The 27,849-nt window shown below is 29.4% G+C and overlaps 2 protein-coding genes across 2 annotated transcripts; both read right to left on the bottom strand.

The window, feature by feature from the left end:
- Positions 1 to 2,961: 2,961 nt before the first annotated feature.
- On the bottom strand, positions 2,962 to 10,664 carry LOC137830337 (cell division protein FtsZ homolog 2-1, chloroplastic). Its single transcript, XM_068637615.2, has 8 exons — positions 10,462 to 10,664; positions 9,075 to 9,844; positions 8,101 to 8,400; positions 7,081 to 7,171; positions 5,648 to 5,772; positions 5,277 to 5,369; positions 3,317 to 3,382; positions 2,962 to 3,242 (listed from the first exon to the last, which is right to left on the bottom strand). Exons 2-8 carry the CDS (start codon positions 9,720 to 9,722, stop codon positions 3,111 to 3,113), a joined length of 1,455 nt encoding a protein of 484 aa, XP_068493716.1. The 5' UTR covers positions 9,723 to 9,844; positions 10,462 to 10,664; the 3' UTR covers positions 2,962 to 3,110.
- Positions 10,665 to 12,768: 2,104 nt separating this feature from the next.
- LOC137828278 (glycinol 4-dimethylallyltransferase) lies at positions 12,769 to 19,129 on the bottom strand. The gene is made up of 12 exons (XM_090304852.1): positions 19,075 to 19,129; positions 18,368 to 18,418; positions 16,288 to 16,385; positions 16,119 to 16,193; positions 15,901 to 15,984; positions 15,714 to 15,803; positions 15,237 to 15,338; positions 14,251 to 14,346; positions 14,079 to 14,150; positions 13,902 to 13,997; positions 13,128 to 13,232; positions 12,769 to 12,810 (listed from the first exon to the last, which is right to left on the bottom strand). The coding sequence occupies exons 1-12, from the start codon at positions 19,127 to 19,129 to the stop codon at positions 12,769 to 12,771; spliced, it is 966 nt and encodes a 321-aa protein (XP_090160978.1).
- Between the last annotated feature and the right edge of the window lie 8,720 nt (positions 19,130 to 27,849).

Genomic DNA, 27,849 nt, shown 5'->3' on the forward strand with positions numbered 1-27,849 from the left:
GATTAGATGTGAGTTCGTTTCTGGCATGTTGTTGAATCTTTTCTTCTAATAGATGTAAGTCACTTAACATTTTAGAGGTTGAACTTTAAGTCACTTAACATTTTAGAGGTTGAACTTTGATTTCAATTCTGAAAAATAGGTAAAATATTAATGAAAGGTTGGATTGTGTTATGGTATTTTAAAACTTTTTGGAGTTTTTATAGATATAGTGTAATGATATATTGTCATATGACATTTTTATACTTGACAAATGATCTATAATTTATTTTTTTTCTTAAATTAAGTTTTAAAACTTTTACTTCTTAAGTTAGAGCACATTTCATAACATGTAATTTTAACAAAATAAGAAGAAAGAAAGATACTTAGTAATTTTTATACTAGTTTGTTTAATAGTGTATGCTACGAATCAATAGATCGAGTTCTATTATGCAAACTAATGTTGCAAGTTATATAACATGAGTATTGTTTTGGTTCGTAATCATTTTTTACTAACCCGTATGAGTATTGTTTCGAAATGTAGTCACTTCTATTCCTAGTTAACCCATCAACTATTATTTAAACATTTAGTCATTTGTGACTAAAAACTTGAGTATTACTTTGGAACATAACTAGTTCATTTGTAGCACTTTATCATTTGACATGGTTTCTCTTTTTTCTTGAAAGACATGATTGTAAAAATTTTTTCTAATAGATGAGCAACTTCAACTTAAACTCTTTCTTATATTTGAAATAATGCATTAAATATTTTTCATACTTGATTTACTCCTCTTGAATTCAAGAACATATCAATAGTTGGATAAATTTATCAAAGCATTATCAAAATGTTTTTATTTAAATATTGCAAAACACTGGTAGAAAGTCTTTCTCAGCATTAACCATTTTTTTTGTAATATTAACAAAACCAGTGTCATAAAGTTGTTGATTAAAATTTATAAAAAGAGATCAAAATAAAGTTATATTATTTACAAATTCTAAAAATTTATTAATTAAATATATTTGATTTTTAAAATGTATATTTACTTATTATTATTATTATTATTCTAAAATATATTAAACTTAAAATAAACTAGAAAATTCCTCTCAACGAAAGCCAAATTTTACGGGACAAATGCAAAACCATCTTTACTATTTAAATTCAGAAATGGGATTACTCTAACACAATTTTATTCTTTTGCAATGAAAGATATAACAAAGTAAACATTAATATGATGGATTTGAATAAAAAGAAAGGTAAAGTAAGATTGTTTCTTTAAATACATTGAACCGAACACAATGTAATAATAAATTCATTATGACATATTTGTTTTTATATGGGATTTAATCTGGAAAAAAGTTGCAGTATTAATAGCAATGCAGAGAGAGTCCATGAATAAAAAAAGTGAGTATAAGTAACATCTTAATATTCTTTTAAGAAGAAATAGTTAAGAGGGTACATTAATGAGTCACATCAAGAAGGTGATGAAGGTGATGCAGCCCCTTTGTTTGTGTCTGAGTTGATGCAATGTTGAACATAATCAACATCTTTAGTGACCATACATTACACATGCTTGTCTTCCCCAGTACCCTACCCACCTCCATTAATGACATGACTGGTTCCCAGTTTCCTGTCAAAAGTAAAAAAATTATAAATTTAAATTAATATATATTAAATGCTTTCTTTTTCATGTATTATGTCCTATCTTATTTATATAAAAGTAAATAAACTCATAGATGTTAAAAAAAAATCAACTGTTTAAAAATTAATATTCTTCTTACCTGTCTATTTTTTAAAATAAAAAAGTACGTAACTGAATTTGAGACATTAACTAAAGTAACGTATTGTAAAAAATATTATGTAAATAAACAAAGTAAAATTAATTATATTTTAAAAAAGCATAACTTTTTTCTTAATAAGTACGAAGATAGTATAATAGATACGTTAAAAATTATTGATAAATTAAATGAATCATGAAAATTTTATTATCATGTAAAAGATGTGTTGAACATGTGTAATGATTTGTAGAAAGTTTAGGATATTTTCGTAAGGTAGTTTAAAAGAGATGTCAAGTAGAAGATGTACATATCTAATAAATAATAAAAGTGAATACACGTGTTTTATATATAATTTATCCTAAACTAAAGGTTTCATTTCATATATGAATAAAAACTACAAAGTATTATAGTTGTTACTTTTAACTTAAAACGAGTATAAAAAATCATTATTAACTACTTAAATACACACATTTTTTTAGATTATGCGTTAAACTCTTTCCAAATTTAAGAATCAAGTATGCAATGATTTTGCAGGCCTAGTTTATAAAGTCTTTCAAAGTTATATAGTAAAATAGTTGTTTACTATTAGGTTCACTCTCTATCTATTAATAGGATATGAAATATGCACTTTTTGCTTTAGAGAAATAATTTCACAATGTTAAATGATTTATAAGATAATTAATCTAGAAGGTTAATTATATCTAAGCATGTTAAATTAAAGTTCAACAAATCATTTAATTTAGTTTTGGTTATCTACTTAAACAATAAAATATAAAACATAATTTTATAAGCATTAAGTCTCGTCAAAATCCAGTGTTTAATTTGGTTGAACAAACAAAGTATCATGGTCTAAGTTGAATATACTCAAGTGTTTTGCTTAATACTATAACCATTTTGCTGGGACAATAAATAAGTATGCACTTAAAAAAAATCATGAAATAAAAATCAATTTTAAACTATAATCAGTTAGTCAACAACCCACTAACTACTTAAATAACATACAATAATAAGGGAATTATCTACGATATATATATTAAAAATAATACCACTAGTTATTATTTTAAAAAAGAAATATAAAAAAATATAATCACTTTGATGCCAATTTTTAATTTTCAGATAACTATAAGAAGTTGAACCTCTCAGCATTAAAGAAACATTCTCTGTACAAGCTAATGAACTCATTCAAATATGCCAAGAAAATCATTCATCGAAAGTGGAAAGTAATTAACTTTCATTAACGATCTGTATCCACAACTCACTAAAATCAAAAAAAGGCTAGACAGTGACCTAATACCTAGACCAATGTTGTGTAGAGCCAAGGGTGAAGAAATGCAAGGAACGTAATAAGGAGAAGAATATCAAGCCCTTGGATATCGTGAACCTCCTTTCTTCTTTAGGAATTCAGGTATCTCAAACAAACCACCATCACTGAAAGAGGAGGATCGCCGATTAATGCCGAAGTTTGAATCTGCCTGATTGAGTTGAGTTGCCTGTGATTGGAAGAAAACCAGAATTACATGTATGCATGACAGGAACAAGGGTGGCGGGAACAGTTAATCCATACCTGCAGGGGCCTCCCTTCACTCTCCTCTTGACGCTTGAATCCAGTTGCAATCAATGTTATGCTCACCTGTATGAAACCAAATTTCATGGTTCAACACAATGATCGTACTATATGTTCAAATATTAAACTAACTTAAAGAAATGCTACTTTGAAGAGCATTCAACCCCAAATACCCGCAACACAAACAATCTCTAGACAAGTTCACCGTACATGAAGAAAGATTACGACCATTAGCTTGTATTAAGAAATGAGCATTTGAGTGGTAGAAACTGACTTGCAAATGACAGGATCTCAAATGCAGCAGAATAACTTATATGAATATATTGCAACATTTTACATACAGATAGATACAGTAGAGGCAAATTGAGTATAAATCCATTCTCTTCCATATTATGAAAATTATTAACTACCCAAAATTATTAATCCTTTTTACCACTGTAATCTAATCTAAAAATATAAACAATTATGTTAGGAGAATAAAACATCTTCTTGAACCTCATATAGAAAGAGAAACACTTCTTTTATATAACGCAATTAACATGGTACGTATGGTGATTTAAACTTTACCAACTTATACACAAGCCATATATTATTTTTAGTTTTTTTCTCCGAATATTATTCGAATTTCATGGTCCACAATGTAAAAGTAGACATTTTCTTATTTTTTGGCGACTTATATTTGTGGTCAATAGTGTTGAGTGAATTTTTTTAAAACTAATGGTCATTCACTTAGTGAAATTAACACAAAGTAATGGAAGGATTATACTAAAATTTTAGAAATTCAGATTGATTACTAATCAGTCTCTCTATACGCTTGAGAGGACAACTTACAGTAAAACCTTTTTTAAAATTAGCCATGAATTACGTATGGTTAGTACACGACCATTGCATCAAACTAATTTTTATATCAAGGAACAATGGTTCTATATATGCTTCTAATGATACACATTACAGAGGAGTGGAGTATGAGGAACAATTCTTTTAGGATATAAGGAAAAGAGAACTTAGTTAAGAGAGTTAGAATATTAATGAGTTAGTTACTCAAAATGTTAGTTAGATATAAATAGGGAAATAAGGAGAGGAGAGCATGTTAATTTTGTAGACTGGGCATTAGCTCTTTGTGGATGGAAAACCCTTAGAGGAGAGAGTGTTCTCCTATTTCTTGTTCTTCTCATTCTATTCAATAAAAATCTTCGTTTCTTTTTCTTCTCAATTCTTGATCCCTAACAAATTGGTCCGGATGTTTGAGGGAGAACAAATGTTAGAGATGGAGGAAGCACAAATTTGAGCTGTGGGGAAGCTGACGGCGTTTGTGGGGGCAGATCCAATTGGTTGGACTGCAAAGGCTAAGAAAATCTGAGGTTCAAGGAATTTATTCATTCCATAAGCTGCAAAATGCATTCATGGCACGGAGAGAATGACAATGCTTTGGTTTTGTTAAAATTAGGAGTGCTATTGTAAACAAATAACACAATTGAAGGTGGAGATGCAACCAAGCATAATTTTTTCCCAGATTTATATTTCCAAAATATGAATAAAAAATATTGTTGGACCTAAATTTGATAATGAATTGAGGGAATTGAAACAAAAATTAAAGTGAGATTAGCAACAGAAACAAAGATTGCCTTGAAGGAAGTGGATGCATGAATAACGAGAGTGAAGATTATAGGCGGTGAAGATCAGTTTCTTCATAACCCAATTGTAGAGTTAACCAATAACACAATTGAAGGTGGAGATGCAACCAGGCATCATTTTATAATAGCTCTTTGTGAAGGAGAAACCCTTGGAGGAGAGAGAGTGTTCTCCTATTTCTTGTTCTTTTCATTTTATTCAATAAAAGTCTTTCTTTTCTTGGTCTTTTCAATTCTTGGTTCCTAACAACTTCGTTTCTAGTGGAATCACTGAATATCATTTACAACTTCACATGATTAATGTTACAGAGTTACACAGTTTAACTTACTTGACCAGTGAGTGATGGATCTATTACTGCTCCAAATATTAAATTAGCAGTAGGGTCCACAAGATCATATATAACCTCTGCTGCTGCGTTTACCTGTAAATCATTAAATTAAAAGCCATAACATACAAAAGGGTATGATGCGCATAGCACCCTACAAGAGCATGATGAATTCAATAGATAGCCTACCATGAGGCCAAGTATTCCTCCAACAAGTATTAGTGCAATTAAAAATCCAAGTTCACAAATATCAATGGAAAGAAAATTATGTAATTACAGAAACAAGATGGGTGGATTGTCTTTTGAAATGAAATTTATAAGCATAAGATTTTGCTCTCAACCAAATATTAAGAGACAAAGGGATAGGTATCCACCTCAAACAAGGTCAGATCAGTCCCACCAGTTATGTTCCAAACAATTCCAGTTGCCCTCTCTATACCAATATCCAGCAAAGGTGATTGGACGGCATTTAACGCAGCATCTCTTGCCCTTGATTTTCCTTAAACACAAAAGAAGTCATATAATAAATTTCAATAATATAGGTAGCAAAATATTAGAATGCACAAAATTCATGGCTAATAAAATGACAGAAAGGAGGCTAAATCAAAACACAATGGCATTACATTTTAATGTTACATAAAGGAAAAACAGAAAGTGGTGAAGAAAAGGTTAAAAAATTATATTCTATTAACCATTAATGTTAGGATACGTTCAGAGTACTTTAAAATATCTAAAATATCTTCAGAATATACTTGTATTGTCATAGAATATACTGTGAAGTCAATTAGTTATATAAATGAGGAAGCAGCCTTAGAAACTTCTAAGGAGCATGTAAAGAAAAATTAAACAAAAGAATTGCAGAAGGAAATCTGTTGTTAAATAGAATTTTGTGGATCTGAACCTACCAATGCCCAAGGGACCCCAATTCTCGAACAAAATGACAAGATATATCTCTCACCCTCAATGCTTGTATTTATTTATTGGCAAGGTGCCTTAACCAAACCATCTTATAACTAACTAATATAACTGAGATAGGTAACTACTAACCTATTGTAACGGTTGGAGATCTCACATCGACTAGAGATAAAGACATTTCATATTATATAAATAGATGCAAATCTCATCTTATGAGCAGGTTTTGCAAGGTTGAGTTAGACTTAAAATTCACTTCTTAATATGGTATCACAGTCATTTACAATCTATTCTAACGAGAGTTTGTTAGCCTTATCAAGCTACCTGTTATCGGACTATCGAAAAATATATAGTCTCATGCACGAGTTAACAGGTCTCGGCATGAGGGGGTGTGTTAAAGATCCCACATCAACTAGAGATAAGGACATTAGTATATAAGTGAGTGCAAACCTCACCTTATGAGCCCAGTTTTGTAATGTTTGTTTTCTTAATTTATATAGGTTAGTAATATTACACTAGTATTTGCATTATGACTTTGGGCTTGTAAAACTACCTAGTACTTGACTTTAGTAGTTGCTAGTGAAAATTGAATCACACTGGCTTACTATTTTGTACCCTTCAAAATGCTTTTCAGGTATATAGAAAAATTAGTTATAACTTACAAGGCAATCCAGCTATGCCTCAAATCACATCATTTGAATAAATCATTTCATCTTGGCATGCGTGCTGAAAAGCTAACACACAACCATTGAATATATGAAGGTTCAAATTATTACACAATCCTTTTGCAAGCAAAACAGAGGATCAAGAGCTTCTTCAGATTCCAATCATTGCATGATTATGATTCAAATAGAAGTTCAAGACTGCGAGGCTACATTGCAGTTTCCATACATACCAGTTGCAGTTCCTATCCCCATTAGTGAAGAACCAGCGTTGGCCATGATAGCTCGAACATCAGCAAAATCTACATTCACCAACCCTGGTATCTGCAATAATTTAGTATAGGCAATGAATATTAATGATTTTACAGAAAGATATAATCAATTTTAAACCATGGGCAATGAATCAATAATAGGCTTGCCTGTTTAAACCTTTTTTTAAGAAAAAAGTACATTTAAAAAAAAAACACTTATTAGCAATTTTTATAAGTTTGGTAAACTTATTTTAAAAATTAGAAGCAGAAAAATACTCTATTTTAGTTGCTTCTAAAAAAACAGTTTTCTGCTTTTTTACAATCACTTTTTTTAAGCACAAACAAACAGACCCAACATATAATCAGAAATCTACCAGTGAGATGGCCAGTTTATGTTTTATCAACATATGATTTAATGCAAAAAAATCAAACAAATAATTGTCTGAGTTCTGACAATTTTAAATTAACCTGTCAAACAACTTTGTGACCTGTAGGCATAAACAGAGAAACAAATACTTCAAAATAGAAGTCATGTAATATTCATGTTAAACATGTACCCATGTCAGACACTTCATGAGCACTTGAATACTCCTAGCCCCATTTTACTTATAATTTTTGAACTTCCATACCAACACAGATGAAAATTTACAATAATTGGATAAATTGGACAGTTTTGCTATGTGTAGACTGTTGATTTAAGACAAATATTTTATGTTAATTTTAGATGTATTATAGTTGCGTAGTAGTCATAAACAGTGATTTTTAAAATTTATCATATTTCTCATGACCTTGTTGTATCTTATCTGTGTCCATTGTCAAGCCTTCAAGATTAGAAAACAGATGTCAGCACAGCACAACAAACTATAAGGTTGCAACGTACCCTTTTCATTCACCCTTTCGCTTTTACTTCTTTACAATCAATTTTTTATAGGAACAAAAGAAAATGAAGGAAAATAGCAATGCAAGTGTTAGTGTTCAAAGATAACTGACAATATTTCATACCGTAATAATATCAGATATGCCGCGAACACCTTGTCGAAGAATATCATCAGCCAAATTGAATGCTTCACTTACAGGGGTAGACTGAGAAACTGCCGTTAGTAGCTTGTCATTTGGAATAACTATAAGTGTGTCCACATTATCTCTCAAGGCTGTAATTCCTTCTTGGGCTTGAATAGCTCTCTTTCTTCCTTCAAACGAGAAAGGTGTGGTGACAATACCAACTGTCAGTACACCCATTGACTTTGCTATACCAGCAATAATTGGAGCTCCACCTGTGCCAGTTCCCCCACCCATTCCAGCCTGTACAAGTTAATTTCAATTTCCAAGCTTAGTGAAATATACGAATAAAGAACAATTTAAGGAACTATGAGCATGCCTGTTCCAGATTTTGAAAATTTTACATATTTAAAGATTTCAAACTGTAAATATCAAGAACCGCAGGTTCCTTATCTCAAGGAACTAATCATTAAAAACTAGAATAGTAAATACTTTTTATAAACCCCACCCCAATCCTTTTAAAACAAATATCTCAAACAACCAAGTTTGTACTTGATATTAGAGATTACCAAGTAAAATTAAATTCAACATTATAAGAATAACAAACTTCTATGCCCTTTTTGCCTTTAACTATCTTGGTCATATTATATTATGAGCTACTAGCTTATAAACATGTTAGATATAAAAATCATCTGTCTTCATTTAACATGTTAAGCTTTTAAGAGGGTCAGTTCGTCTATGACAAAGTGCATATGAATCCAATTCTAGCTGCCCGCTTCTAGCTCAAACAAATCTCGTCAGATGTGAAAATCTCTCATGAGCCTTCACTTAACAAGGAATAGGAGGATTGGTCCTTGACACTGACTTTATCATGTAACAGTTAGACCAGTACTAAAAAGATAATTCATACACAATTATAATTTCAATTTGCAGAAGCTAAAATTGGAAAAAAAGAAAAGAAAAGTAGTTGAACCTACTGTAACAAAGACCATATCGGCTCCATAGACTGCCTCTTCTATAGACTCTCTGCTTTCTTTAGCAGCATTCATTCCGGTCTCAGGGTTACCACCGGCACCAAGACCTCGAGTAAGCTCTTGACCAATTTGCAAACGGTTCTCGGGATAGACAGGTGACATTCTTATGGCTTGAACATCAGTATTAACAATCCAAAACTCCACACCATGCATCGAACTCTGTATCATGCGATTGACTGCATTTGAACCACCTCCTCCAACGCCAATAACTTTGATCTTTGCTTCATTGTAATCACTTTGAATAGACACAGGTCCTAGGCTCTCAGATAAATCCTCACGTGAGCTATCCTTTCTTGGGCTGTTCAGTGTACTGCTCCCTTCTCCTCTAAGCATTGATACCTCAGGATGTAAATCAAGAAAAGGTCCCTGGCTATTATATGGACTGACACCGTGAGAATTGGCTGAACACTTAACTTCAAGTAAACCCGACATTTGGATGCCACCAGAAAATCCATTCCTGCGGTCATACATTTTCAAATAACGAGCTCTCCCAGGGTAATTCCCCCTCAGATTTCTTCCTCCAACAGTAAACACCCTTGCTGAATTTCTAGTATTAGAAGGTGCAACAATTGTTGACACACAAGTGGCCATCTTTATTTTTTTGGTATCAAACTTCAAAGTTGGGATATGTAGGTAAATGTATGGAGGAAAAATAGAGGCTAAACAATTCAAACTTGCAATTCACCCAGAATTCTTTCTCCAAATACCAGTTCCTAAAATAAATAATCACAAATGTTAGCGCATGTTTGAGTTCCTTCTCACCTATTGGTTTCAACAAATGTTTTTTAAAATAATTTCATACTACTCAGCAATCAATCAAAAAATCTATCAACTGTTAAAATTTATATCCAAAACTTTCAAAAAACAAAAAACAGAAACATCTACATATTTTCCATCTTTTTCTCCTACTCCTTGTTCTGTTTTCATCTTATTAAAACTCTCTCAATTTCATACCCTCTTCTTGCACCACCCTCCATTGACTCTCTGGTTAACCTTGTTTAATTGCATTTCAAAAATTATTATTATTTTAATAAAATCTAAAAATGTAACACAACATACACTAACACGCCGCAGCTCATAACAACATGAACAGAAAGGGGCAATACACGAAATGGGAAACAATTGAATAACCGCATAGCAAAGGCAGTTAGTAGAATCAAAATACCAACAACGTGCAAGCTCAGGGCGATAACTTGATGAGAAGAACACATGCATAAAATCGTAATGACGAATGAAGTGGTAAGCGAAACAGCAAGGGAAAGAAAGCACAATTGATGATAACGAAAAGAAGAATCACAATATGAATGAGTGTAACAGAAAGAGAAGATACCTCAGAGAGTGGAAGAAAAGAGAAGGGAGGATCTATGAAGGGGCATTTGGGTGGCGTGAGGATACAAATGGAAATGGTGAAATCAAGAGCAGGGTTTATCGTGTTGAACCAACCACTTAGCAGCAGCAGCATTTTCCTTTTCTTCAGTTGATAATTCATTTTCATTGGAAATTATATTTTTAGAAAATTAAAGTGTGTTGGTTGCACTACTTTAGCAACTTTAAACTTTTTATTCCTTAAATTCTTATTATTTTAACTGCGATATGGGTAGAAATTATTTATTGTGCTGAAATAATGAATAACACTTATTACTTAAACATGTGTGTTCAAGAAAAATAAGTTGTAATTATTTTACTGATTATGTTGGTTTTATTCCAAGAAATTAAATGTATAAGGGTTTTTTTTTTAAATATTAGTCAATCAATTAAAATTATTTTTTATTGAGAAGAATCGTGCGTAATTTTCAATATTAGTTTAATAAAATTTTAATATAAATTATTAGTTTAATTTTTATTCACAATGTTATAACTTTTTTGAAGTAAAGATTTTTAATTAAGTCTTATAAAAAATAAATTAAAAACACAAGCTCTTCTATACGCGTATTTACATTTTTATTATATTAAAATATATATAGTTTTATATATTTTATAATTTTATTATTTTACGAATGATTAATTAAAAAATAGAAAAATATTTCAATTTATTTATATATATATATATTATAAAAATTTATTAGAAAAATTATAAAGTTATTTAATTATTTTAAAATAAAATAAAAAAGTTATTCAATTTTTATTTGTTAAATTATTGAATGAAAATATGACACTAAAAGAAGTTAGCAAATAAAATATTCTCTTTGTATAAAATTTTAATATAAATTAGGAGTTTAATTTTTATTCACAATGTTATTACTTATATGATATAATGATTTTTAGTTAGTTATTATAAAAATAAATTAAAAACGCAGGCTCTTATACGAGTATGCGTATTTGCATTTTTATTATATTAAAATATCATAAATGATTAATTAAAAAATAGAAAAATAATAAATTTAATATATATATATATATAATTTATGAAAATAGTATTAAAAAATTATGTAGTTTTTAATTTAAAAAGAAAGTTATCTACTTATTTTGGGTAATTTTGACACGTATTACCACCAGAGTTTCTGCTAAAAATATTTCAAAATGATTTTTCACTGAAAGATAAATTTTTATCACGTGTCATTCACATATTAAATATAATTTTTTTTCTTCATTTTTATTTTAAAATTATAATTTATACATTTGTTTTTATTAAACTTAATATAAATTTATTCACTTAATTTTTGTATTATTATAATTTTTTAAACCATTCAATTAATTTTTTATAAAATATTCAAACAATTTTATTTAATTTTTATTATTATTTATTTTGATATTTTAAAAAAAAAATTATATTTCAATTTTATAAATATTTAAATTTAAATTCACTACAAGTGAAAATAGTATTATTTGAAAAAAGAAATCTTATATAATATGCAATATAAATAAACTTAAAGAAATACATTTAATTCTTATAAACTTAATTAAGTTTCATTCTAATGTTATAAAGTTAAAAACAAAATCTACCTTTAACCACTTTTAATTAAAAAAATTAAAATATTATTTAAAACGTAATTATTCTTTATTAAAACCTGAGCATTATTTAAAACAACAACACTCGTGACTAGATAATAACAAAAATATTGTTTGTAACGCAATAGAATTATACAAAGAGAGATGTGATCTAAAATATGACAAAATTTGGCTAGATAAAGAAACATGTGTTTGAAATATATATTATAGTATAAAAAATATTAGTGTTACTATTGTTAATACAAAGAACAATTAAAGATGATATTTAATATTTGTAATGAATTTCAACAGCACAATGTATTATGGAGCAATAGGAAATATTTCCAACATATATTTAATATATAAATAACCATTATCGTCAAAACTTTTTTCATTAGTCTATTTAATTATATAATCCATACAAGTCTATTTGAGTCCTTTTTTTTATGCTAATAATTTGGAAGAATTAAATTGGATTTTATATGGGCAAATATAATGGATGACAATTATAAAAGAATGATTTTGTCATTTTAGAATACATATAAAGTCTTCTTAAAACTAAAGAAAAATATAAACTAATACAAGAAGTAATAATATTCAGGAGTACATATATCTGTACCAACTATTTCAATAATTTCCAAATGCAAACAAATCTTGTTCATTTTGTTGGATGTGGTTATATCAACATTGGTTTAACCTTCAGACATCTTTATCTTATCAAAGGCATGAGAAAGTAAGCTACGTACAGTAACTGCAAAAAGAAAAAAAAAATACATTAGTATATGATATATTCTACTTTTAATGTAAAAAAAAGACAGATTTTAGTGAAAATAAATTAAAATATCCTTGTAGGTTGAACAATGATGGGTTTTTTTTTATCACAAAAATTATAATCATAGAAATTTATGTTCACAAAAATCAACTTTAGTTGGAAATTGAAAAGCAATAGAAATTATAGAAAGAAAACTTATTTCTCAGAACAAGGGAAATTAATTGGATGGTTATTTCTTTCAAATAATAATATAGATATTAACTCCTTAACTGGTAAAAAATATTAAAGTGCATTACCTTCCAGATCAACATATAGAAGGATCTGATGGAAGCTTTGCTACTCAAATCTACAAATTTTGCTTGATACCAGAGAATGGAAGCCAGAACAACATGTCCCAAACCCTAAAACATTCACACCAAATAAATTTCAAGACACTACTATCAAGATTATCCAATAAGCAAAACATTCCTAGAGGGAATATTATTCATTTAAGATTAGATATTTTTCACATCGCAATATAGTAAACTAAAATGGAATTTGCTTCACTTCACTATACTTTGTGTAAACCTTTAGAGGTTCAAAGTGAGAAAAAAAATTATGTGTATTTTCTAAATCGATTTTTCAATTTATGGAAAAAAACGCACGCGGAAGCAACACATATAATCACTAACTGCAGAAAATAAACAATACAAGATTTAATGGGGTTTCGCAAATTTACATTCACACGGACAACTATTAGGTTTTCATTCTCTCATGTTGCACATCAATTACAAGTACAATAATCTCTTTAACTATAAATTATAAAGGGACACAATGATTAAACTCACTTACTAAACATAGTGTCTAGTCAGTCCAACCCAATTGATCCTGACTTCATATCCAACACTTATAACTTGGGACCTTTCACTTGTTAGAAGGTAATTGTTCTTATAAGACATGCTAATTTATTTTTCTTTGCTGAAGGAAAAAAATATATTAACGAGACTTGCTAATATAGATTTTGTCAAAATAATGTGAAAAATATGTAACAGGCTCTATAATTCCAACTTATAAATGTAACAAGATATTACCACGACAATTTTAACGAGAAGAGAAGAAGATGTTAGTCCCGCCATGAGGGCAATTCCGAAAGCCATTTCAAAAAGGGAAACACAAATCCAGAATACCTGAAAACATTAGTTAGAAACAACCAAGCAACATAAAAAGGAACAACTAACTCAGCTAAAATGTTTTATTAGAAAATATACCCGTTTTTGACCCAAACGTGCTGACAAAGATTGGATACCAAATGTTTTATCTCCGTCGACATCAGGTATATCCTGTTTAATCCAATATAAGGTTTTATAATAGGTTACAAATAGTAAACAAAAGCTTGATGTTGAAAAGAATGTCTATTATGAGAAACTACAATTTTTTTACCTTGAACAGTGCAATCCCTAAAGTGTAGAAGCTCATGAATACAGCAACAAAAATAAGTGATCTTGGAAAGATAGTAGCTCTCTTCAACACAAAAGTCTGGACATTGTAACATGAGCCAACATTAAAAAATGTATTTAGCTCTCTTTCTTACTATAATTAAAAACATGGCGAATGTTATTAGATTAGAGAATATAATTAACATTCTTAAGTTTGTAGAGAAAATATATATTAATACGTGAATTTTTGCATGAAAGTAGTGTATTTTTTTTAAATTTCAATTTTGGATAATTTTTTTTATGAAAATGGATAAGTCATATACCATGTGGATAACTTTAAAGTGGAATTCTTACTCATGGATAGGATTTTAGGTTGAAAAAGACTTCATATAGAAGTTGTATGCTACCGGTACGATTTTGTCAATTTCGTTAAACAAAAATCATATGATATTTTTATGACTTTGATTAAATATGAAATTAACTTTAAGTGAAGTCGTACATGACCAGTACGACTTTAGTGTAAAACAATACAATTAAAGTCGCATCACTCATGTATCACTTCAATTAAGTCGCATCACTCATGTATCACTTCAATTGTATTATTTTACAATAAAATCACACATATTTAATACGAATTTCACTCTAAAATTGTCCACATGATATATGACTTATTTATTTTTGTAAAAAAATGTAAAATAATATTCCTGAAGTCGCATTGCTCATGTACGATTTCAATTTTATTATTTTACAAGTCCCGAATCATATACATCAATGAAAGTGAAACTTGTTAGTTTGTCTACATACTTCAACTTTCTCATCCACATCCTATGATTTAGTTCTAATTTGTTAATTCAAAATAGTTGATGGTGGAACCAATGAAACTATCCTAAAACCTTGGGATAAGGATTTGCATATCGTTACATGCTTATAACCTAATAAATAGTTGTCCATGATTGGAAATATAATAAGCATAATTAGTTATAGGACTACCTGCATGTGAAGGAAAAATGTGACTGGAAATATAACTGCCCAACTAGCAAAAATGCATATTGCCGCAAGTAGTGGATGTCTCTTCCATCTCAACAGGGGCACCTGAAAAGTTTCAAATCACTGTTATCACCATCTAAACATCTTTTTTTTTTCTTCAAAACTTAGGTTTTTGTATAGTTTGGTCAATCTTACGTAGCCACTTTCATACTTGGATTTGAGAACCAAAATGTTGTAAAAATCCCAGAGAGAGTTCATTTTGTCTTTGTAAATCGGAATTTAAAGAGGTTATCTTAATTTGTTTAGGAGTATATGATATTGTTTATGAACTAAAAAAATCATTTCATTCATTTTACTAATATATTTTCTAGTATTATGGATAGTTTATCATGATGAAATGAGCCCATATTATTACATGCTTATGTCTTGAAACATTTTAAGGGACGAAAAGAAGTTTATGTGCAATCGAAGAGAACTCACATTGATTGAATAAGCAGTCCATAGTGAAAAGCACAATACAAGACTCCAAATCAATGGCCAAGAACCTATACTCCAGGCAAGCCAAAAACTCTGTAAAACATAATTAAAAAAAAAGCCTCTTTATCCTCTGTCAACGAAGATGTTCTAGAAAAGTATTAGTGTAAAAGAGAAAGAATATATATGGCACCAGAGTTAAACTTGATGCAACAATAATGACACCAGCTGTAAATGATATTTGCCCAGATGCTAATGGAAGATAGGGTTTGTTTATCTGTAATAAAAGATATAACAAACTAACATAAGTTATTGATACTAAAGTGATTTATTTATGTTGAAATGGAATGATACTAAAGTTCAAAAGACATAACAAAGTGATTTATGATTGATGAGTAGAAAGTTTAGTACCTTGTCTATTTCAATGTCAAATAATTGATTCACACCATTAATGTAAATATCCATAAACAAGTGTGGTAGCATAGCCTGAAACATTTTCAGAACTCAAAAGTTGTTAATGAAGTTACAGGGTACTTTATAAGTGGCTGGTTAAAGAGAAATAACTTAAATTTAGTCTCACCTGTAACACCCCAACAAAAAATAATGGAGATATATCTGATAGCTTCTCCACTACCAAGAGAGATGCAGAAATTGTGCTTAATGTCTGACCAACAAAGATAAAAATGATTCATTCAAAGCATTAATGATATTATAATTACACAAAAAAAAAGTGTTTGATATTAGAAAGAACTGAACTTACTCGACCAATCATGGTTTGCATCTATCTTTTAAACTTATCGTTTCGTATTAAGTTTTTTTTTTTTAAGTTTTCACTGAAAAAAATGCTTTGGTGGTGAACTCTCTTATTTCAATGTTAAATTGATTATTCATTCATATTTATTCATCACTTTGGTGGTGAACTATCTTTCAGATTTTTTTTTAAATACATTTTCAGATTTTATTTTATACAATTTTTGTTTCAACACCTATTTTTTGCATTTTAGAATTATTTTCTTAAAATGAGATTTTGATTTTTTAATTTTATTCTAAAATTTCATTTCAAAAACATGAAAATCTATTCCAGATTTGTTTTTATAAAATATATTGTTTGACTTTTGAATTTCAACGTAAAGAACAATTTAGGAAATTTTAAGCACAACGACTACGGGTCAATTTATAAAGAGTCTAGAATTTGGCATTTTATTATTTAGAAAATCCAAAAAGAGTCCGTGAGCCCAATTTCAGTATGTTCCTTTCTCCATATTCAAGGTCCAACCCACATCAAATATTTTTATATCTACATCAAATGTTGGGGTAGACACTGATCTCCTAAATCAGTCTCACAAAAAGTTTTTTTTTTTTAACTTTAACGTACATGATAAATACTCATTTTTATAAAACTAAAATTTATAATAAATAAATATTTTCAATATAAAAATTAGATTAAAATATTGATTAATGACAAAATAGTTTATACTGTGGTTTATACTGTGGTATAATATTGATTTTATTTATTAACATTTTTTCTAAAATTTGTTGAATTTTAATCTTAAAAATAATAGATTATAAAAAAAAATTAAGCATATGGATAAATGTAAGAAAGAGGAAGTCCGTTTGAGTTTGTTCTGAGAGAAATCTTATGGACTAATTTTAAATAAAATAAAACTAAAATTTAATAAATTTATTTTATTAGTTATCAGATTTTTGTTATTAATTTTAAATTTTAAAGTAGTTGATAATTAAAATATTGAGAGTAGTTAGATACCAATTTAAAAATTAGTTTATAAATTTTATTAATAATATAAACTAGTTTAGATATTAATAATTTTTTTAATCTATGAAATAATATTTAATTTAATTAATATATTAATATATTAATTATTTTTTGTGTTTAAAATTAATTTTTATTTAATGATTATTGTGGTCTGCTTTTGGATTTTAGTTTGAGAAGTTCCAAAATTAAATTATAGAGTAAATTTAGTTTGACACATTTCGTTATTCTTAAATTACCTCGTCAATAAAATTTCGTTATTCCTAAAAGCAATACCTATATTCTTTGATTTCGAAGATAGAGCTAAAAAGAAAATAAAGAAGAAATACATTGAAAAAAAATTAAATATCTAGTTATTTTTTTATACAACTGAGATATGTGACATAGAAATAATCTTTTTAAAATTGTATAATCGACTTAATTAGAAATAAAAAGATAAACAAGAATATGTAAAACACAAACAATATATATCCTCATTTTTTTTAAACTATACTCTTTCTTTTCTCTTCTTCCCAAACAAGACACATTAATTTTATGGCATCATCATCCTCTCTTCACTCAAACAAATCACATATAAAGGTATGTATATAAACTAAGTTACAAATTTAGTATAAATCTAAAGTTTAAAAACTTCATCTATTTTTTGTTGTTTGAAAAATAACACATTATCACTCTTGCTATATATATTACAATAACATTTTTAATGGTTTAAAAAATATGAAATAGTCTGTTTAACAAAAAATTATTATAAATATTAAAAAACAGAAAAATATGAAAAACTCCTTAAACAATGTCAGTGTAATTTATTCTAAATAAGTTTTCTTTCTTAGTATAAAAAATGTAACATTAATAAAGGTTATCCAAAGAAATGGGGATACGTGAGACATACTTGTATAGTAAATATTCTTTGTTGAACCTTTACAACGCCAGAGATTTCCACCTACAATTACCAATGGTAAGCAATATCAGTTCCCGAAATATTTGTAATGAAAAATTGATGAAATACCCAAGGTTAGTTTTAGACTAATAAAAAAAAAAGTTAAATATGTTTTTTTTTTATATATTTTTTCCTTAAATTAATATCGTTTTTAATCCAAACTTTAGATTTCTTAAATACTTAGTAAGAAAATTATTTAAATGAATCTTTGTTAGAGTTTTTATGAGATGAATGGATTTTCGGTGTGAATGTAAATCTTTAATTGAAAAATGATACTTTGACAACCTATGGAGTTGTATACAACTCTTGATGTGATGAATTTAAAAATAAATACATATAATAAATAGTAGGTTTGAAATTAAATGATATGAAAAAATATTAAACTAATAGTATTGAGAGTTGTAATATGATTGTATGAAAAATGTGAATTGTCAGTGTATCATTCATTATCCATGTTTAATACAGTTGACGTTAATGAGTTTGTTACTTAAAAAAAACACCGATAAAAATTCATTCCACTAATTTCTTCACTGCAAGTACACAAGAGTTCTAAAATTTGAAATATAGACAAAAATTAATTTTATATTATACATATTTAACCCAAAAATATATTGAATGAAGGAACTAAGCAATGGGTGAAGCTAGAGAATAGTAGGTACCAGTTGTGAATGAAGATGCATTATTAGGTGAAGCCATAGCATGCAAAGAATCCATGGAAAGAACACAGGAAAAGTTGAGCAACACAGAGTTGAAAAGATGAGGGAAATAGAGGTTTATATAGTAGACTCAGTATGTTGATGTATCTACAAATGGATCCATCAGACAAGGTCAACCAAATAATTAAACCTGCGAAGTACAAAAAACAACTGCAGGCGTCTTAGTATAAGCTTATTTAAGTACTAAGAAGTAATAAAGTTTTATGAAAACTAAGAAATAAGAAGTGATGTTTGATAGTATTAGATGAATTCAGCAGTATGCAAATTGAGTATTGTCTTCCAAAAATCCAATTGTATCCGACCGGCCAGTTTCATTCAAAATTCTGTGGATGTGTTCATTAGATTGTTTAAAACAACAGGTCAGAAAATAAAAATAAATGCGTACATGACTTCACAAACAGTCAAAAGAAGGAAATAAGAGAAAGAAGAATGAAAAACAAGTTTATTTGGATCAAGTTAAATAGATTTGACTTAAAATTTTGTAATAACTGTAATTGATGCGACTGATTTTTTTTAATAATATTATGTTCATTATTTATTTTATTATAGAATAATAAAATATATTTATAAACATTTTATTATTTATGTTTATATAATCAATCATACTAAATTGTAAAATTGATTATGTTCAATTTCTTCCCAGCAAAGCAGTTTAGGAACATATTTTTTTACTGATTTTTATGTTTTTTAATTTTCAATGCTATCTCCTCTTTACGTTTGTGCTTACAGTAATTTTGTGGATATAAAGAGAGTCAGAGAGTGAGAGTGAGAAGGAGAAAAGTGAAAATGACATACCTAAATATAGGGAGAATTGCTTCATTTACATATCCCGAGGGGTACAGGAGAAACTTATGGAGCTGCAAAAAGCAACTCACTAGTACTTCTGCTGAAACTGTAAAACTCGGTCCATAGGTATTTGTGAGCCTAAACTATACAGAGAGAGAAATTGGATAGAGGAAAAAAAGGTTTTGGCACTCTTACATTTTTCTTCCTGCACCCCCGTAATGTTGTGTAAAGACAGAATCGTCTCTATATAAAAACTGTACATTTATTTTTTTCATTCTGGATTAAGAAATCCAATAAATTTTTGGACTGGTGCGTCCAGTAACCTCCCAGATTGGTGCTTCCGGTAGTACATGAATGACAGTGTTAATCCAAAATAAATAAAAAAATGCATAACATCCATAATTAAAAAATAATTTCGGATCCACCAATCCATAATTCAAAATATGCATTTCAAATTCAAAAATCCATAATGGAAAAAAATAATTATAGACTCACCAATCCATAATAGAAATTAAGCTTTTGAATTCAACAATCCATAACCATTTATGTAAACTTTGCTTTTGGAACACCTCCTCATCCGGAAAGCAACATGATTCACTTCTGAATCGATGAATCCGTAGCTCACTTCCAAATTCCAATTTCAAACAAAAGGTAAAGGTCAATTTCAAGATTTACAAAATTGTGGAGGTGCATGCAAGAAGAAAGTGCGAAATTTATTTATTTTTTTATCACAATGGTTCAGTTAAGATTCAAATATACTTAAATGAATAATAAAAAATTTGAAAGGATAAATTCAAGGCTGCGATTATCTTTTTTAGAAATAGGGTCCTGAATATATAATTTTTAATCAAATTATCTCATTAAACATTCATTTTAATTGATACAACAAATTATTTCAATACATTCATTAACTCATTCAATTCCAAACTCATATACATTTTACAACTATATCAAAAATTTCACATTTCAATTTCAATCAAATTCTAATCTACTCAAAACAAGAAATCCTGCAAAAAAAAAAAAAATTGAAACTGGTGAAAAGGGTTCTATTGAAAATTTAAACTAGCTTCCCTTACTTTACTTGAGTAGATGCTCACTAAGAACTTCAAACCTACCAAAAACTTCAAGAATAGCTTAACCTGCAACACATAGTCCTGATAAAAAATCCAACTATATCACTAGGACTCTAAGCTAACAAAGACTAATCTTAAAGCTAAAAGGTCACATATGTAAACTTAGATCAATACAGACTTACAAGTTTAAAATTTAACTCAAAGAGAAGAGTAAAACTGATCTTGCTTTATTAGAGATTTTGATCGGGCCATCTTGTAGTCTTCACTGATAGTCTTGTAGTCTTCACTTTCAGAAGTCTAATGGCAGATTCCGATTGTCAACCTGATGAGAGAGAATGTTAGAATCTTAGAGAGAAGGAAGAGGAAAGGAAAAAGAAACTTCAATAGAGATGATGATTCTCTTGAAATGAAACCTGAATAACTGAAATTTGTATTTATATGTTTTTTCATTTTAATAATAAAATATTCAGATGTCATTTAAAATATATCACTTCTACTCTAAGGTAAATTTCTAGATCCTTACATTCCCCAATGTGGAGATAATTTTTTTTTTATAGTTTTGTACTCCCTTCTTGTTTCTTGTTGTTTTTTTTTTTGAATTTTTTGGCTTTCAGCTGTGCATACAAAACTTACATCAATCATCAACTTTCACCACCAGTCACCACCACTTAAAAATTAAAAAAAAAAAACACCACACTTTCCACCATATTTAAAAGGATATTGTTTGAATTAAAAAAAATATAAATATCCAAAGAAAAGGGAAGGTATGGAGGTGTCGGATAAAAAAAGAATGAAATACAACTATGAGATTTTATTTGTATTTTTTATTAATAACTTTTCATTATCTTAAAAACAAACAAAAATATTTTTATTTTCAATTTTAGCACTACTTGTTTTATTCTTTAAACTTTTAAACTTATTAGAAATAAAAAATCCTAAAAATATTTTTTAAGTTTTAAATTTATATAAAATAAATAAAAAATATATTTTTATTTAAAAATGAGTTATTTTATTTTTCAAAAATTATTTTTTGAAAAGTTTTAGTATTTTTTTCCAATCCATTCTTCTCTATTTTATTCAAACATTTTTAATCAGACAACATAAAAAATAAATATAAGAAAAATTAAATATTCAAAACTCACTCTTTTCTTTCTGTATCTTTCATTTCTATTTGACCAAGTAAAAAAATATTATTATATGCATTTTCTTCTCTGGTTTAAAACACATAAAATCAAGGCATTTTAATATTTAAATATGTAAGCGTGGATCTTGGATTTCAAACTAGCAGACAAATTATTTCACGAAATCTATAATAATTAATATTATGCACATAAAGATAGAGACATAAATGTTAAAATTATGTATTTTTTAACATTTTTATGATGAAAAAGAGCAAATACATTGTAAATCAAAATACTTGAATGAATATAAAATATTGAACTAGTAAGAAAAAGTAAAAAACTTAGAACACAAGTTGTTAAAATATATAAAAATAAAAGGGATAAAATACAACAACTTCAAAATTAGGAAATGCATCTACATACTCTTAACACTAAGTCTTTTTCATAAAATAAACGTGCAATTTGCGGACCCCACTCCACCAAATGCATCAAACACTGGACGGAATTTTCATAATTGACTATTTCCAATAAAACATTTATCCAAACAAGCCCTCATATAGTTTGCATAGGACAAAGCCAAAAATTCAAACTCATTTTAATCAAAGTAAAAGACTAAAATTTTCATAATCTTTTTAAATAAATAAATAATTTTCTACAAGCTAAAGTCAACTTGAATAAAAATTGTCGAAAAAATTATATAAAAAATTATATATTATTCAATGAATTAAATGACCTTCAATGAATTAAATGACCGTTCGGTTATTTTTTTAATATTATTAATCAATCATAAAGTGTTATTGGTATGGTTTTTAAGATAATTATGTTAAAAATAAATAAAATATTATACTTTTTAGTTAAGTGATGATGTAAAATAATTTTAAATTCTAACTCTCTTATGTGATTATGTTAATCTCATTTAAAAATATTAATTTTCTAAAATTTATTTTATTAAAACTTCACGTAGAAAATATAAGTCTTAAAAAAGACAATCCCATGGTATTTGAAATTCATATCAGCACATTTGAATTCTTTTTATATTAAAAAATTAAAAAGACAATCCCATGGTATTTGAAATTCATATCAGCACATTTGAATTCTTTTTATATTAAAAAATTGGAAAAGATAATGGTGTGTAAAGATTTTTATATTATTATCTAATTATAAAGATATATAATAAGTGTAGTTATTATTTTTGGGGATATAAATATGCTAGTAACAATAGTTTTGAAATAATTATTGATGTAGAAATTTTATATGATAAGGCACAGAAATAAAAGTAAAAACTACAAAGTCAGAGCGTCTAGAATGCCAGGGAAAACATTCAACGGAATTGCGACGCAAAACGATCTCCTTGCATGCATTTATTAATTAAACATTTTCAAACATAAATTGATCGTATAATATATTTGTTCTAATCCATGATAGTCGCAGATATTAAATAAGAAGCATTTAGTAAATGTTTTTTATTTCCTCAACTGGTGATTTTAGGGTATATTATAAACCCAGTAACGGTTAATTTCATCCTTCTTCTGCCTAAATGGAGGCTTTGCTTCCGTACTAGCATCGTGAATACAGATAATGTAAAATATGATGCATTATCTGCTCAACTATCCTTTGTGCATCCTTAAATATTTAGTTTACTTGAATTTTGTTAGAACTCATTACATAATCTTATGATAAGATATTTTCTCATTATCCTTCCAAGATCAATTTTTACTCTATTGGGATAGGTTTGGAACACACTAGCTTGTCCTTAATTTTTTATTTTTATTTTTATGAATTGATCCTTAATCAAACCATACATATTTTTCTAGACTTAAGTGGTCAATGTAAAGATAGTAAAGCTTATTAAATTTGTGAGTACATGTAACAATAATAAAGTCACAACCAACTAATTGATAAAATGATAGCAGTGGAAAACCAACTAATTGATAGAACTAATTGATAGAATGATAGAAGTGGAAAACCAACTAATTGATAGAATGATAGAAGTGGAAAAGGAGTTTAGGTAGATGTTGTTACATGTTGCTTTCTACAACACTACATATCAAGTTAGCGAGATGTGCCATATCATTGTTGTCTCTTTTCTTAGTAGGTTTATGTTTATCATTCTCTTGTCTTTTTTCTCTGTTTGTTCTCTTATGCACCGTCACTCTTCCATTCCACGTATTAATATCAAACTTTACTTTACAAGTCGATTTTATAAGATTTAGTTAGACTTAAAATTCATTTTTCAATATAGTATCAGAGTCATTTATAGCTTATCATAGCAAGAGTTTATTGGCCTTACCAGACCACCCGCTAAGGGGCATTGTCGGACCACCCATCAGTATATAGTTTCACGTACGAATTGATAGATCTCGACATGAAGGGATGTGTTGGAGATCCCACATCGACTAGAGATAATGATATTTCATAGTATATAAGTGGATGTAAACTTCACATTATGATAATGAGCAAGAGCACTGATTGTACAAGCTACCCTTATAGCTACCCTTATAACACGTTTAGGATACATGTTGATCCACTCGAATAATATCCACACTTTCCTAATGAGTAGGATACTTAACTTTAAGATATAGGGTGAAAATCACAACTCCCAACTCCCAACTGTTTAAGGATGGATGGTTAAGAAGAAAATTATATGAAAATTGAGCATTGATCACCAAACATTTAATGTTCGATCTCAATGTGAGACAGAACCTATTGAATTGTTTGGTGCTATTTCATTTTATGAAATTGTTCTAGCTTTGGATGAGCTTTTTCCACGTGGTTTCTAAGGTCATATTTATCATCTGCATAATATGTTGTAAAGGGATAACCTTGCCCATTATACTAGAAATTTGATTTTATTCCTTTAATTATTATATTTGTTTTTGAGGTTCTGCATTCCCACAGTGAGTAATAAAGGGCAGAGCCAAGGAAAGAGAAGATGAACAGTAACAATGAGAGAGAAACTGAAATATACTAAAGCTTTTATTATTAACGTAATGTTTCACGTTTTTCATGCATCGAGTTGCATGCATTGAGTCATATATATATATACACGTGAAGAACGAAAGGAGAGAGGACTCAGCCCAACAGTTTTGTGAGAGAGGGCCCAACCCAATAGTAAAATGACAGGGAACATCAAAACGCCTCCTCAAGCTGGTGGGTGAATGTTTAACACACCAAGCTTGGAAAGGAATTTGTAAAAAATCTCTTTGTTAAGAGATTTGGTAAGAAGATCAGCAGGTTGGTTTTCTGTGCGAATAGGCAATAGGTGGAAAAGACCTTGACGCAGCTTCTCCCTCACTACATGGCAGTCTATTTCTATATGATTCGTTCTTTCATGGAAGCTGTTATTTTGTGCTATATGCCTTGCTGATTGACTGTCACAAAATAGGCTGGCAACTCCATCAGAAGTAATGCGTAGATCTTCAAGCAAGAAACTTAGCCATTGAATCTCGCAACTAGTAGCTGCAAGAGCTCGATACTCTGCTTCAAATGAAGAACGAGATATGGTGCTCTGCTTTTTGGTTCTCCATGATATCAGAGATTCACCAAGGAAAATGCAGAAGCCAGTGGTAGAGCGTCGTGTTGTAACGCATGATGCCCAATCTGAGTCGCTGAATGCCTTGATCTGCCGGCTTGTGTCTCTGGGATAAAAAAGACCTTGAGCTGGAGAGGCTTTTATGTAGCGAAGAATTCTTTGTGCTGCTTGATGGTGTGCTTTCGTGGGTGCCTCAACAAATTGACTAAGGAATTGCACAGAAAAACTAATGTCAGGCCTTGTATTTACCAAGTAAAGCAGTCTTCCAATGATTCTTCTGTACATGGAGACTTCATGCACCGCTGCATCTTTGTCGAACAGTGTTTCATTCTTTTGCACCATAGGTGTGGCTGTTGGTTTAGCATTCAGCATCCCTGCATCTGCCAAAATCTCAAGAGCATATTTGCGTTGACAAATATGAATACCTTTCACAGTCCTAGCGATCTCTAGACCTAAAAAAAACTTCAAATGACCTAAGTCTTTTATTTTAAATGCTGTATTTAAGGAATCTTTTACTGCATTAATGTCATCAGCATTGTTTCCAGTAATGAGAATATCGTCTACGTATACAAGAAGTGCAATGAAGGAATCCTCAATATTTCTCACAAAAAGTGAGTTGTCAGCTTTGGAGTGCGTAAAATTAATGGAATGAAGGAAGGAGGTAAGCTTATCATACCAGCGTTTGCTTGCTTGCTTTAGACCATAGATGGACTTCATCAAACGGCATACCTGATGGGCCTTCTTGGAGGCAATACCTGGTGGCAATTCCATGTAGACTTCCTCTTCTAGGTCACCGTGCAAAAAAGCATTGTTAACATCGAGCTGTTCAAGGTGCCAATTCATGGTGGATGCCACTGCTAGGATGGTGCGAATCGTTGTGAGTCTTGCCACAAGTGAGTATGTCTCCATGTAATCAATTCCTTCACGCTGTGTGTAGCCCTTTGCTACAAGTGTTGCCTTGTATCTCTCTATGTCTCCATTAGCTTTCCGCTTAATTTTGAAAACCCACTTGCACCCGATGGCTGTTTTGTTTGGTGGGAGCTCCACTATCTTCCAAGTTTCATTCTCTTCAAGAGCTTTTATTTCTGCTTTCATGGCTTCCCTCCATTCAGAATATTGCTTGGCTTCCTCATAGTTTTGAGGTTCATTTTGGCATGAAATTGACAGAGCATATTTTAGATGACTTTTTGCTAATCCTTTATAAGATATGACAGAGTTAAGGGGATACAGTACCTTGCTTTTCTGTGTCACATTGCTGCATGGTGATGCCATTATGCTGTGATGATAATCCTCCAAATAAGTTGGTGGTTTCTTGATTCTCATGGATCGTCTAGGCTCTTCTTGTTCAGTGTTCTCTTCGGTCACAGCAGGCTTAGGAGGTGCAGCATCATACATAGCAGAATCAATGTCTTCGAGTGCGGTATCATTACCATTTTCATTTTTCGAATTACAAAAATAAGTCTCATAGAATATCACATTCCTTGATGTGAAGATCTCTCTAGAGTGAATATCTATTACCACATAACCCTTGGTACCATGTTTGAAACCAAGAAAAATGCACTTGCGTGCCCTGGGGTCCAGCTTGTGTCTATTTTGCTCAAGTGTAGAAGCAAAGCAGAGACACCCAAACACCTTAACGTTGGAAAGGTCAGGCAGGCTTCCATACAACAGTTTATATGGGCATTCGTTTTTAATAACAGGAGAAGGTAAGCGATTTATAAGGTGCACAGAGTGTAAAACAGCATAAGACCAGAAAGGATTTGGCAAGTTGGACTGATACAAAATGCAGCGAGCAATATTGAGAATGTGTTGATGTTTTCTCTCAACAGTAGAATTCTGTTCAGGTGTTTCATTACAAGATGTTTGGTGTATTATGCCATGTTTATCATAGAAATCTTTCCAACAAAACTCTTTTCCATTATCAGTTCTAATAGCTTTTATATCTTTATTAAATTGGTTTTTGATGTGAGCAATGAAATGTTGCATGTAGTCTCTAGTTTCACTCTTACTTTTCATAAGATGAATCCATGTATATCTACTATGATCGTCAACAATGGTTAAAAAATATCTGTGACCATGCAAAGAATGAACATTTAAAGGCCCCCATATATCCATGTGAATTAAATCAAAAACGCGTTCGCTACTGGTTTTGTTCAAGGGGAAGGGTAGTTTGTGTTGCTTAGCAAGATGACAAGGGGTGCATACA

This window comes from Phaseolus vulgaris, chromosome 7 (assembly GCF_051622355.1).
Source record: "Phaseolus vulgaris cultivar YP4 chromosome 7, ASM5162235v1, whole genome shotgun sequence".
In the NCBI taxonomy this organism is placed as follows: Eukaryota; Viridiplantae; Streptophyta; class Magnoliopsida; order Fabales; family Fabaceae; genus Phaseolus; species Phaseolus vulgaris.